Source organism: Coloeus monedula, assembly GCF_965178545.1.
Source record: "Coloeus monedula genome assembly, chromosome: 2".
NCBI lineage: Eukaryota > Metazoa > Chordata > Aves > Passeriformes > Corvidae > Coloeus > Coloeus monedula.
The window spans coordinates 104,500,520-104,514,850 of NC_138782.1; the positions used below are offsets into that span (position 1 = coordinate 104,500,520).

General features: G+C 37.6%; 1 protein-coding gene across 1 annotated transcript in view; it reads right to left on the reverse strand.

Annotated features, from left to right (window-relative positions):
• The window catches only part of MBOAT2 (membrane bound glycerophospholipid O-acyltransferase 2), a gene marked incomplete at both ends in the record, with an annotated part of 88,092 nt that overhangs the window by 15,049 nt on the left and 58,712 nt on the right, over nucleotides 1-14,331 (reverse strand). Inside the window, 4 exons of the mRNA XM_082300439.1 lie at nucleotides 1,692-1,875; nucleotides 2,656-2,710; nucleotides 9,347-9,402; nucleotides 13,376-13,471. Of these exons, the coding sequence (XP_082156565.1) occupies nucleotides 1,692-1,875; nucleotides 2,656-2,710; nucleotides 9,347-9,402; nucleotides 13,376-13,471 (391 nt within the window). The remainder of the gene's footprint in view (nucleotides 1-1,691; nucleotides 1,876-2,655; nucleotides 2,711-9,346; nucleotides 9,403-13,375; nucleotides 13,472-14,331) is intronic.

The window sequence follows — 14,331 nt, forward strand, 5'->3', positions numbered from 1 at the left end:
ATGCAGTGAAATTGTATCATTCATCTTTCTCCAAAAGCACACAATACTCACTGGTGTTATAAAATGCAGCCAGATTTCTCTAACACCAGTTGGGAGATGAAGTACCAGGAGCATAAACAGCTTCTCATTGTTTTTATGTCAAAAGCTAATGCAGCATAAATCACAAAAGTTTCAAGCATCTTAAGAGCAATTAATTTTGAAGAAAACCACTTACCTGAAAGAAGCAGCCATCATAGGTTTACATTTATTTCTATTGACCTTGTCCAGATTACTAGCAAGATTATGTGGTAAAAAGCCAGGAAGTCCTATCAGGGCAATCAGGAGATATGTGTTCTGCAGTACTGATATGGGCAGATTTGGTTTACCTCCACTCATTTGCAATAATTTTACTACCTAACATTTTTCTGCAGAAATAGGATTTTAGTACACAAGACTTTCCTGGGCCAAAAAAATGTTTATAAAAGAAAGTGTCTGCAACTTTGTCAGTACAACACATCAAAGCAGAGCATGGGCCATGTGATGCCAATCTACACAGGGAATTCTCCCTGTGTCTTTCATCCTTCCTAACTTGCTCCACAGCTCACTTGTGTGAGCTTACATGCTCTGTCTACTTGTGGAGCAGCTTGAAGTGTTCATCCTCCAGACACTAGTTTGCATTCCTGTTGTGCAAGTTACTACAACCACACAAGATGGGTAGAATGGAACATGCAAAGAGTCCTCACCTGCTTTGCAAGCATGGAAGTGGTTGGAGATGCCCCAACTGATTAGGAAGCACTCCCTGTTGGCCCAGCTGTGGGGCCGTAGCCTCTTACATGGTAGGACACAACAAACAGCTAATGTGGGAACACCTTCATCTGTTCCACCAACAGCTGGTGTCACAACATGAGCAAAACACGGGCAACAGGTGCTGGAATTAGCAAAAGCCATCCATGTGAAGTGTTCCAGTTGACCCCATGATAATTCTGCCTCTTATGTGAGGTAAGAACTATCTTAGGCACATGCAAATTTAAATGCCCAATACATTACTATTTAAGACAATATGAAAAAATAATATTCAGTACTCTGAGCATTAAACTAATTGGACTAAATTTTAAAAGTAACAAGTTTTATGAGCTTTTTATTTAAATTCCGGTCATACAATCTCTCCTGTAAGGCATGATGAACTGGACTATCTTCTCTACGTATTTGGTTTCTTCTCCAATAACAGACCAAAGGAAAAAAAAGTATTATGTGGCTTGGAGTACTATTCATAGTGTTATGGCCAGTTCATCTTACTACACCTTCAGATCAAAATCCATCTCTAATACCTCTCTACATGACTGCAAGCATGAAAAATGAAACTACTTGCAAGACTTTTTCCATTTGTTACATATGACTGGGTTTTTATGCACAGTATATGCTTTGAAGTGAACATGCATGAACTGTTTTAATTTAAAGAAGGCTTTTTACCATATAAACTTGTTAGGAAGCTCCAAATTAATCTGCTTTTATCCACAAGAGCCAGACTGGAAACCATGAAGAAAACCTGCCTTTAAAAAATAAGCATATAACATTTTGAACAGGTAACCATTCTGTTGATGAATGAACTCCAGATACAGCTCAGCAGTTATGCCTGTAAATGAAGAGTGCAAACCAAGCTTTCCATGCAATGATTACATAAGCATCAGCACTGCAAGAGTCATACATCTTACATTTGGGGAAGGATCCGTTTGTTCATATTTTGTATCTTCCTTCCCATTTGCTTCAGACTGTTGCAGCTGGTATGATCTGCCTTCAATGAAAGTAATATAGTCTTTGTAAGAGCATAACGGGCCTGCCAGGATACCCATGAAATTACAGTTGTAACTTAAATACTCCAGTAGACTTGGCATGCGTCTGTAATTCAAAGACAAGCAATTCGTGAGATGGGTTGTGTAGCTCTTCAGGATTTCCACAGTAGGAAAAGTCATACTCCATGTTATCGCTTACTCTAACTGCAGTAAAAAACACACAGACAAGAGCAGTTTGTCTGTCTTTGCAATCACAGCTTGAAACATTCTACACACAGCACTTCTTCCCAATCCATACTGAGCATTTTCAGACAGACCTCCTGAACTCTAATGACTCTCTCCTTGTTCAGTAGAGGTGTTTGACTGAAGCTGAGCCTAAGGAACAAAAGGGAAGGCTGTTTTCCTACGTGTTTGTTCAACTGTATTAAGTTCTCTATTTTTTCCTCAAACATTGAATCAATAAATAAAGGTTTGTGTTAACTGGCAATAATTTCAATTAAAGCAAATGTCTCAACACTCGCTTGCCCAAGACAACACACTATTTTCAAGTGTCCTGAATAAAAAAAGGAGAAAAAGTAAGTTAAATACTGAAAAACAGAATTTAACAATGTTCCTTCACCAGCTACTTCACATGTGTACTGTTTACTAGTCTCCTATCTGATATGGCATTCATTTGCATAAACCACATAGAATGTTTTTTCTAAATAACTATAAAATCTACTCCTAGTGGTATTTTTCAGAAGAACAGATATACAAATCTAACTACAAATATACAAAAGCATGGATCTGTTTCTTGTACACTGTTTTGAATGTGAGCTGTAGAAATTGCCCAGAACATTAATAAAGCACACAAAACATCCCCAAAGCAGAATGTCTGAAAGCCTACCTTACAGCCAAACACCTCTGTGATGGAGTCAAGTCTTCATTTTTCCGAAACATTCCTAGGGAAGAGGACAGGAAAAAGAAAAAATAAAGAACAGCTAACCCCCCCTACATTAATTAGCTTCTTTACTCAGCAGAGAAAGCCTCATGCTGCAATGTAATTTCTCAATGCCTCAAGCAATTTCAGAGCTATTATGTCACATAACATTTTTGCTGGAGCTGGATCAAACAATTCTTACTGACAAAATTACAAACTTTCATATCTTCAGTTTTATCCAGCAGTGCCTAAACCTGAAATCACATGGATTTCAGGAAAGCATTAAGACAACCTGTAGAAAGTGTTAAAAAACCAATTCTCCTACATTGGTCAAGACTTTACAGTCTGCACGTTTTAAAAACCTTTATTTCCAATTCTAGAAACTGGACAAGCCCCAAACATTGCATCAGTCATTACAGTTTTGATGCATAAAATGAACACATTCCAAGAGAGATTTCAGCAATTCAAAACTTATGGCAGACCTCAAGAACAGCTTTGCACTGCAAGCAAAGGTTGTGACTAAGGACCAGTGAAGCAGGCACGGCAGTAAAGGTGCCACAGTCTTTTCCCTGAGCGCTAACAAGAAGCTCTAAACCCTGCTAGCAGAAGGGGGCAGTCCAAGTCTAAGTTCAGCAGCAAGACTGAGTTTCCCTTCTTGCTGTATGTGGCTATTTCTGAAATGCTGGTGACCTATCCCTGAAAAATAGTCTTCAAAATCTGTACTCCCACAAGAGAGAAAAGTAAAAAGTAAGACTTTCAACACTTTCATTTATTATGAAATACACTAATTCACGGGAACAAAAAAAGTAGAGATCCCTCCTTCAGACAGCCCTGGCTAATACCAGACAGCACTGCCTGCCAGAATGACCACTTCAGCTCCTCCTGCAGCCTTCTCTACTGGCTCAGACATTCCCACATGCAGCCATTTCCTGCTGTTCATATTTGCATTTTTTCTTTGCCATTGCAAGTACTAAAAACTTTATTTTTATGCACATAGCTTCCTAAAGGAAATCAAATTTATGGGATCACACATCAATTATCTTCCTCCACAGCAGTGCTTAAACCCAACAGCCAATTTCTAACCAAGTTTCATAATAGAGTAGTGTAATATAAATATGAAATCCCAACGTGCTTTATGAAAATACACGTTTGTATAGAAAATCCTCCTCCTCTCACAGAACAGTTGCCTTCAACCCCACTCCTTGATACCAGTAAATCCATAGAGGGGAGCCCTTATACTTGATCCAGGCATAAGGTTTCAACTGGAGCCAATTTTCTTTAGATATCAAAATCAGTCAGCCTTATGACAAAAAAAGATTGAGGGGCTGAGGGGAAGTAAAAGCTAATTTAATTCTATGACTCATGGAAACACTTGTTATCTATCAAGAAGATAACACTGTTGTCTTAGTGTGACCATGATCTACACACACGACTTCAAAACCACACTTTAGTCTTCAACAAAGCTGAGAATACAGAGGGGTTACCAACTTTCCATCTCCTCTCTTTCAATATGACCTGGAAAAATGTCTTCCTTGGTCCTGATCCTTCACAGTGGAAAATCATCCCCATTCATACCCATTCAAGGCAAGAAACTGAAGAACAAATTAGCACCCTCTAACTTCATGCAGCACCTTCTCTTCCTCATCATTACATTTTCACATCGTCTCCTTGGTTCTGTAGCAAAGACTTTTAATCTGATAAAGGTACTGAATAAAAAATGTGGAAGGAGCATTTTGAAAGATTCTGTAACCTTTAAGGTCATAATATTACAGTTCTCAGGTAGTGAATCTCTGAATTTAACACAAACAGAAATTTAACACAAAGACTCTAATAGATGGATGTAGATCCCACCACATGGCTAGTGCAGGGAAGTGTCCCATATAGAGCCTTCAGTCTCTCATAGCCTACACAATGCAAACTGACTGGAGCAGGAGCCTCCTTTGCCATTATATTCCATACAAGTATTTTACCCTTAAGTCAGAAAGAAGAAGCGATCACTCAGTGTGTCCAAATGAACTTGCATAAAGCCAGATTAGCCACTAAATAAAGGTAATTAGTCAAATGAAATACTGCACATCATTGTGTGTGGTATGAAAAAGGAGGGAAAAAAACCTCAAACCTGAAACAGAAGAATCTAACCATTAAAATATGATCTGTGGTTTTGGAGAGGTAGGAGGAAAGAACTGGTCTATTTAAAACAGGTTTTAGTTATATACACACATACATATTAAGTCATTTAAGGCCCAAATAACTTTGTGAGCAACACACTTGCTGTCTCAAACATATTGCATTCAAGTAAGCCTCCATTAACTTTTCATTTTCCTTTCTCACTAAAGTTCCTCTCCAGCCTGCAGATTCCTTGAGGTCAGGTTAGTGGCTTTCCCTGTTTTGGTTTTTGTTTGGTTGTTTGCTTGGGTTTTTTTAAATGCCTTTTCAGTGCCTTGAAGGCCCATTTATGATCTTTGCACAGCATGCAAGAGCAAGGAAACGTTGGATCTCTGTCATAATCTTGAAAGCTTTCAGGAAACTATCATTAAGGTTTTTTAAATCATAGAAAATATACATGGAAGAGGTGCTCTTCCACTGATGCTTATTTAATATGAGATGAATTAATATATACACATTCAGTATTTCCCAGGCCCATGGGAACAGAAGCCTCGTAAACCACAGCTGTTCCCTACCTACTACACACTGGAGATGAAGAATTCCCACTTCAGCAGCACGCTGCTGCTAGGGAACTCATGATGTTTTGTAACATTCCTTTGGTGATTATTAGAATTGCTTTCTCCTGTCCTAAAGCAGAAGACTACCGCAACAACTGCAGCTCTTAGTTACTACCAAATCACACAGCAGAGATTAGAGAAAATGGGTTTCATTGAACATCTGTTACAGAGGTGACACAATTTAGTCACTCAGCAACTATAACTCCATTTTCTCATCTGTAAAGCAGGGAATACCTCCTATGTTCCTTCCTTGGTAAAAGAATTTTGTAAATCATCAGTAACAAAATTTTTCCCAAGTGGTCTAGATCATGAGGAAGTTCTATCTTTACACTCCTTCTCTGGAGCCCATATCCTAATGGTAACAAACCCAACACCCTTAGGCACAAAGCACTGTCCTGCCACATAGGCTTTATTATGGGATATTATGACTGCTTCTGTGGTTTCACTACAACAGTGTTTACAAACACTGTATCATGGCATCACCCCAGCTTTGTGGTTAAACTTATCCACTTTTCTATTTGTATGGAAATCCAGCTAATCAGTAACTAATAATGCTTAGACATAGGATTATATATTAATAATAAATACAGATCCTATTGCAGGCTCGGTTGCAATTACAGTAAATTTTGTGGTTCTGAAATGAATCACCAGCTGAGCCCAAATGCATGTTGTTATTAAAACATTTTAAGATCCAAAGACAGACAGACAATAACAGTTTTAGTTGTTACACTGGCAGCAACAAAGGCAAATAGCTACGAATACCCACTGAGTAAAATTGGAAAAAACCTACAAAAAAAGCAAGAAAATTTATAAGTCTTAATATCCAGAGAGCCAAACAAGCAAAATGCAGGCACAAAACTATACTTGAAGACTTAGAAGGGGAAAAATACAATATAATTCCTTTAACCACTAAGGACACCTACTATAAAAAAATAATTTGGTAACTGATACTGAAACAATAATCACCATGCTATCACTATCATAACAGAGAGCACATTAAAAATTAAAAAAATAAAATTAAGAGGTAATTGGAGAAAGAGCATTAAAAGGAACTCCTAAGCATAATAAGAAACCAGCAAGTTAACCAAAAACCCCCAAAACGGCACCACACAGCAGTTTCACTGATATAATTAACAGAAATATTAGAAAGCAATGTTTTTTGTTAAACAGCTGCAAATTCTTTGTTCTAATAAAAAATACAATCCTTTTTCTCCCTTAACTCTGTCATTAGCTTGAAGTATTGCATAAATAAATCTAAATCTTGCCACAAAGAATTAATATGGACACCAGCAGTTTCCAAATACGTAAAACTATTTCTGCTTTTAGAATACACGTGAGATGCCAGGGATAGTCAGCAAAAAATACAAAGCAAATGTTAACACACTGACTACTCATTTTTGGCATTGCTCATTTGAGTAACAAGGAACTGGAAGGTAAGAACTATCAAAGACCAAAGTTCAGAATGTAAATCAGAACACATGAAAGGCGTACTTCAAATCTCTTCCGGTGTAAGTTTGTGATCCATGCAAACTTCTGAAAAGTCTGTATTATACTGCAAGCTTAAAGTACAGAATCACAGAATAGGCTGAGTTGGAAAGGACCCACAAGGATCATCAAGTCCAAATCCTATGCAAACTTGCATTTAATTTCCCTGCTTAAAAAAAAAAAAAAATCCCTTACAATAAGAGCACAGGGGTGTAACTGTTACAGGGGTAGCTGTTATTGTTTATGGGATTCCACACTAGCTTTCAACTTGGAATCAAGCATATCCACTTAGCTAGACAGATACTTGAATATGCAGCATGAGTGAGTGCCCTCTCTGGTTACATTCAGTTCACTCCAGGACCTTCAAATGAAACCAGCTGAACACAACAAACTGGCTGCCATGGAAAGATCAAGTCCAGAAGACTGGCCTTTACCACAAAACCAACCTAGCTACAACCGGAATCTTGACGTTTACCAGGAACTTCCAACACACCAACACTTTTTTTTCAGCTGTTTATTTTCATTACTCTCCTTGGATGTACTGGTAAAAAATGAGGGAGGAAAATAAAGTAATTGGTGATTAATATAGCCAAGCTGATGTGACTAGAGGCTCAGTGTGCCATTAATCACTTAGTAGAATGATTTTCAACATTATCTCCTCTCCCATCAGTATATCTCTAAGTAATTTCCAGTGGCAGCATGGACCTCTGTACAGTGAACAAAAGCTCACTGAGAGCAGGGCTTGTTTTCATTAACTTTTCATGAAGGATCCCTTTTAGGCTAAGGTTAAAAAACTTTGCTTTAATGGAATCTTAGCCTTCCCTGTATTTCTTTTCTTAGCATCTCCTGACACCAGACTATCAGTTGCTCCTGAATTCACACTGGTCACATCAACTTCTGAAAGTCCTGTTCACACTGCGACTGCGACATCCAGCTCAAAGATTCTGCTGAACTGCAGACACAATCAGAGAGAAATCTTTCCAATATACTGTTAGCTACTCCACACTGGCTGACAAAGACTTCTGAGGTCAACAAGGAACAAAATTTCAAGACTGATACTGAAAATTCAGTGGAATCTATACAGAAATACAAAAGAAAATACAAATTATCTGAAAAATCTAGTCTAGTTCATGAAGTAAGTTAAGAATAGCGCTGACTAAATGAAACATTTGTTTCAAGATTGCCAGGAACACTCACATGCTTGTTCCATACCACCACTCCACTGCTTGTGCATGATGTCAGCAAATTCAGAATAGCTCTTTCCCCTAGCAAAATAATAGTAAGAGGAAGCATTCCTGCTTGATACTAGAACTATTACTTCCTTATAATAACCTGTTTCCACTACACTACTGTGTACACAACTACACTGTTGTGTACTCAGTACTTCAGTTGATTATAGCTTGCAAGATTACTACTTCTGAATGTATTTTCTCTGGAAGTTAAACATCAACATCTTTAACCAACTAGATATGCCTAGCATTATTTATTTTCATTCATGCAAAAATACTTTAAAAAGGTCTTTTCCCAACTTTTCATATTCTGAATGTTGTTGCCTACAGGCTTCTCTAGACAATACCACTTAACAAGAATGGGAAAAAATATGAAACATCAACAGCACCAAAGGTAGGACGCATATGAGACAAAAGCACATTGAACTTCATGCACAAGGTTAATAAACAATTTCAGAACAGCAGGTGTCCTGATTCGGGTGTCTGGAGCTACACTCCCAAATCTTCAACTGGACAGGTTTATTAGATGACATTTTGAAACTTTAAAATGAAAATTACTCCATTGAATTTAAAGTAACTAAAAACCTAGCTATCCCTACCCACAAAAGCCAACATTAGGATTCTTTGTCACAACTAGGGCCCCCTTATCTGATGGATACATCTGACAGGAGAGAAGACAAATATAATTAGACAATCTCCCTGTTCACAGCAATATGTTAGCAGTGAGTGTAATTATAATACTAAACAAAGTGAAACACACAAAGGTTTTATAAAAATCAGCGTATATGGCACAAACTAGGGCAGTACTCAAGAATTAACATTTTAAAACTAAAGGAGTTCAACAACTGAAATTACATGTGCTTTTTCTATCCACCCATCAGCAACAGAGATATCTGAATCAGGAAGTTCTTTAGTTAACTCTCACAGTCAATACCCTAGCCCAAAACAGTATCAGTGGTCTTTAGACACTGACTCCAGCAGTGTCACTGGTCTTCTGAAAAGTCGTATCTTCTGTACAGTGTCAGCATTTTTAGAGCTTCTGTAGAGTCCAAGCAACATTTATCAGTACTTTCATTAGTAAGCATCAAAAGAAACAATTGAGACACAAAAATTTATTTTGCCTTGAAATAACAAAACTGGTCTAAAGTAATTCACTGAATCATCATGAACTTTCCTTAAATTTATTTTGTATGGAAAATTAAACACAGTGAAAAATCTTACCATCATGAATCTCAAATGCCAAACTAGTGATCTTCTGTGTAATTATCATCATCGGACTGTTACAAAAAAAAAAGGGAGAAAGAATAATTTAGATACAAATTCAGGATTTTCTTTCACTTATAAATACCAGGGGAAGTTTATATTGGGAGTCCCGGTTAACTACTCCAAGCTGGAAGATCTTCAATGCAAGGACAAGGTGATTAGTTTTTTAGCTCAAACCACTACAGTTTTCAATGCAATGAGAAGAATTAAAGCCTTAAATGTAGTATTTGATAACATCTGTGTTTTATTGCTGCATTAGGCTGTACAAATACAGCCAAAATGTTTCACATGTATTTTCTACTAACATAGTTGTTCTGGTTTTTTTTTACAGTGAGAAGAGTAAATAAAAAAAGGACAGTAAGATCAATTTATATTCATTTTAAGTTTCAGTAGCAGTAAACAAAGGACAAGAAAACTACAGCAAAGTTGAATATTAAAGTAAGTTATTTAGCTATGCAGACCACTTCCATGGTTTCTACTAACACCTGATCCTATGTTTGCTTTTTCCATTGAGAATTATTTTTTGCTTCAAGTAAACATATCTGGCAAAACAAAAACCCAGCATAAGTATGCTGGCTCCAACAGAGCTCACTTTGTTCTGAATTTGGTACACTTGGGTGAATCGTAAACTGTCCAAGAAATATTCTGCCCTGGCTAGCCAAGTCAGTTTTGTACTGAGAAATTATACCATTTTCATAGTATCTAAAAGCTTTTGCCTGATGTGAATCTCAGTATCACAAACCCCCTCCCTGGGGTAGGGAAGGGATAGGGAATGCAAAAAGTAAACTACTAGAATTTAGAAATTTAACTTTGAAATCAGATCTCAAAAAACATATCAGGAACTGTATTTACCTAGAAGTATCTAAGCTGGAGACCAAAAAAAAACCCAAGCCAAAAAAATAACAACCAAAAAAAAAAAAAAAAAAAAAAACAAACCAAAAAACAAACAAAAGCCCCCCACAATAAAATGATCATACTGTACAATGGGCAACTCATGTCTTGAGTGCACTTGGCATTTTTATAACACATTAAGTTGGCACAGTACTACAAATCCAAAAGCCACCAGGTCCTCCTTCATTAACAGGGCTACACCAGTATTTTTGCCATATGGTTCAGTCCATCAAACTGATAATTTTTTTTTTTTTTACGTAATGGTTAAAATTGGTTTCAAAGCACACAATTATTTCCAGTCCTCAAAATGTAATTGGGGGGAAAAATTTCTACTGTACCAAAAAATTTCTACTGTACTGTGCCCCAAAATCCTGGTATCAAGACTAGAGTGACATGCAAGGGTCATAAAGGAAGAAGACTAAACAGGAACAGATAGTCTGGTAAATCCCTCATACCTCTTTCTAGCATTTAAGCTGTAGGCCTGCCTGGTGCTGGCAGAAATCCCCAACTGACTCTAAATATAATGGGTTTTCTTTCTGTAGGCAGACATGTGACAGCATGGGTCCTGCCTGGTGGAAGGATGAAGTCCAGGAGGATCTCAGTCAGCCCTTACATTCATTCCAGATGATAAATCTGTCACTGTTATCATAGCAGACCCTGGTATTCTCATTTTGTTGATTTTTTTTTTTTTTTTCCCTCCTGAAGTGGCTATTCCTGTATCATCAAATATTTGGCTGAGGAGCAACAATCTAGAGACTAAAAGAGAAAGAGTCCTTCCTGGCACAGTGAGGCTGTGAAGTAGGATTTTAACAATCCCTTTTAGGTGCTGGCAGAAAGGCAAAGGAGGCAACTGGGATCTGTTAGTACTGCAGCCAGGACCACACAGCTCTCCACAAGCAATTGCATCTCCAGCATGAGGTGCCCTCAGCTTTCTCCACTGTCAGTGCAACTGAGACCTTCCTTCAAATTTTGAGCAGATTTTCTCAGCTTGGGCACCCCAGACAGGCACTGCATGCCAGGAGAAATATCTAGGTAAACACACATTCAAAGCTCTTTTGGGGCTAACCACTATATGAACCCATGCCAACATCTTTAGAAGAACTTGCTCATGCTGGAGTTCGATAGCTGGTTATGCAACTTTAGTTACTTTCTTGATCTTACTTTTTCCTTTCCCAGAACCAGAGAAAGTTTTCTTTCTCTGCCTGTTTTGGAAGTAATCTCTGTCTTGTGTCAAAGGAGCATATGCAGTGTATGCCAGAGATTTAATGTGATATGCATACATCAAGCTCCCAAGTTGGTGCATGAAAGGGTGATTTAAATCTGCCATCTCAAACATACAATCAGAATTGGATCTAGGCTTCAGAACAGTTCTGTCCAGAGCACAGAGCTCATAAATCATGGAATAGTCTGGGTTGGAAGGGACCTTGAAGATCATCTAGCCCCATCATCCCTGCCCTGGGCAGGGACACCTTCAATTAGATCAGGTTGTTCAGAGCCCCATGCAACCTGGCTTTGAACATCTCCAGGGATGGGATGTGGGAATCTTTGGACATGTTTAGACCTAGCAGAAATCTCTGAGCTACCACTAAACCATCAGAGCCACAAAGCCAGCTGCTATCTGAAAGCAGTACAGTCACATTTGAGCGATGGTGTGCTCAAGCTCTACTAATTATGTTGAGAACAAGAACAACAAAGTGCAATTACACTGCTTCCAGAGTCAGCTCAGAGCTTAGATCACTGCCAAGGTTGTACACTTTGGCCCTACAGTGAAGTGGAAGGGACAGCATCTGGATTACAGTTTCACTAGTAAAGGTGAAATTAAATTCAACATCAGTAAATCTAGTGTCTTTATGCATATGACTCTGTTGCAAGCTCTCATTATAGCCAGTACAGATGTAGTCAATAGAGTCAGGGGCATCTGACAAATGACCCAGTTCACACTCAGGTAGATACTTAGTGCTGGGTCAGCTGAAATGCCCTCCAGGCTTTACTGTCCACATCGATCACATCTCTGCTGACTACAACTGGAACTTGGATATCTGGCTTGAAGGCAGACACTTGGATGTAAGACAAATGCAGAAAGATGTTTCGGAAGGTAAGAAGATAAAGATGACAGAAAAGATGAACTCAACCGTAAGAGCTTTTGGCTTCAGCCTACCAGTTAATTTCCTGGACGATATGCCTGTTCCCAATAAAGACTGAGAAGTAACAAAGCTAACAAGTACAATTCTACCACAGGTAATGTTAAACTACAAAGACCACTGCCACTCAAAGTATCCCTGGAAAGTATTTAATGCATTATTTTAAGCAGACTAGCAAATACTCCCCCATTTCTTTTTTTCCCCTAGAATACACACTGTCCTTTAAATCAACAAAAGCACTATCACAGTAGCAAACTTGTTTATAAGAAATGTTGTGCTTCACATCTCTGGGTCTGCAGCAGAAAGAAGAATTACCAATATGGTTTATTTTTATTTTGCCAATTTAATTCTGTTTTGCTCCTATACAGTTCACTATATATAATGAAGGCACATAGAGACAAAACTTCCTGCTTCCAAGGAATCTGTGACTACCTCACCATCCAGGTACCTGTCTCCTTAGCTTTCTCCTTCTGGAACATTTAACATAAAACCCAAAAAGAAAGAAGCTAAAAGCTAAATTCCATAAAATATTCAGATTTTCCCCAAAAAGTAGTATTAGACTGTGCCAGGCAAGCAAGTACACCAGACACAATTCAAGGTTCATCATGCTGTCAAAGATGGTAGCAGAGACTTTAAGGGAAGACCCAAAGAGAAAAAATTCCCATAGTCACCAAATCGTTTATGCCATTCAGACAGGAACAGGAGGCAACAGATAACACCTTGGTGGTTCTAACAAGACACAGCTGTTAACAAAAATTCTCAGTTTGTATGATTAAAGCACAGTTACTTACATATTTGCATGTGTGCCAAATGCACACACATGCTCAGCTTTCTTCCAAAGTTTTAAAGGTTGACGCAATTAACTGGGGGGGGGAGGGGTGGAGCAACCAATAAAAAACCTCCCGCAACAACAGATACAGTATCACTGAGAAGGAAAGATTATTTTTCTCCTTACCCAGAAAAATCAGCAGAATACTGTCCATAATCAAAGATATAGACCCTAGTAATTTGGCACACAGTGAGGTATCCTAAAGCGAAAACAAAGCAATACCTAGAAAGAAAATGGGGAAAAAAATTTCAATTAAAAATCATAAACATTTCTCCACTGAATAAAGTACCTTTTAAATAGAGTTTAATCTCCAATTTTTTTTAGTGAATTTTACATAATAGAAATTTGTAATTACACTTTTATTCTGCCTGAGGGGTTTTTTGGTAATGTTTATTTTATGCAAGCATGTACTTTTTTATTTTAAAAGTGTGTAGTACAACCATATAAATTCTGTTGTCATTACCCAAAATATTTATTCACATAAATAAAGCCTAGAATTTATAATTTTAAGCACCACTGTAAAAACTGGAAGTCCTATACAGAAAAAATTATCTGTTGTTTTTGCAGTTCAGAGTTTATTTTTGTCTGTATGACTATAGAAGTTTGGAAAATGATATATCAAATAATTTCCATTGCATGTACTGCTATGCATTCAAAATTCAGTACCACAAATATTATTGCTGCTGTTTTTGAAGGAACTGGAAAAGGCAATTAATTTTAAAATACACATATTAAAACATAGCTCAGTGAAAAAGGAACAGGATGCCTTCTGTCTTCTGTTAAGCTGGTCCTGAGCAAATCTAAGAAAAAATACATATATGAACCACCTTATAAAAGTGTTATATGTATGATAAAATTAGTTTTACATACCATTTTCTCAACAACACACTAGTGAGAACTGATTTGATACCTCACAAAATCTGCCAGATATTCTTTGAAGTCCAAAAAGACAGTGAATGCCACCAGGAACTTAACTAATCCTTTAGGACTTTAATGTATGAACTGTACAGTCTTTATTTCATGTTCACAAGACTGATGTGCAATCCCTACAGCAGACCATATAATGCATCCAAAATCCAGTT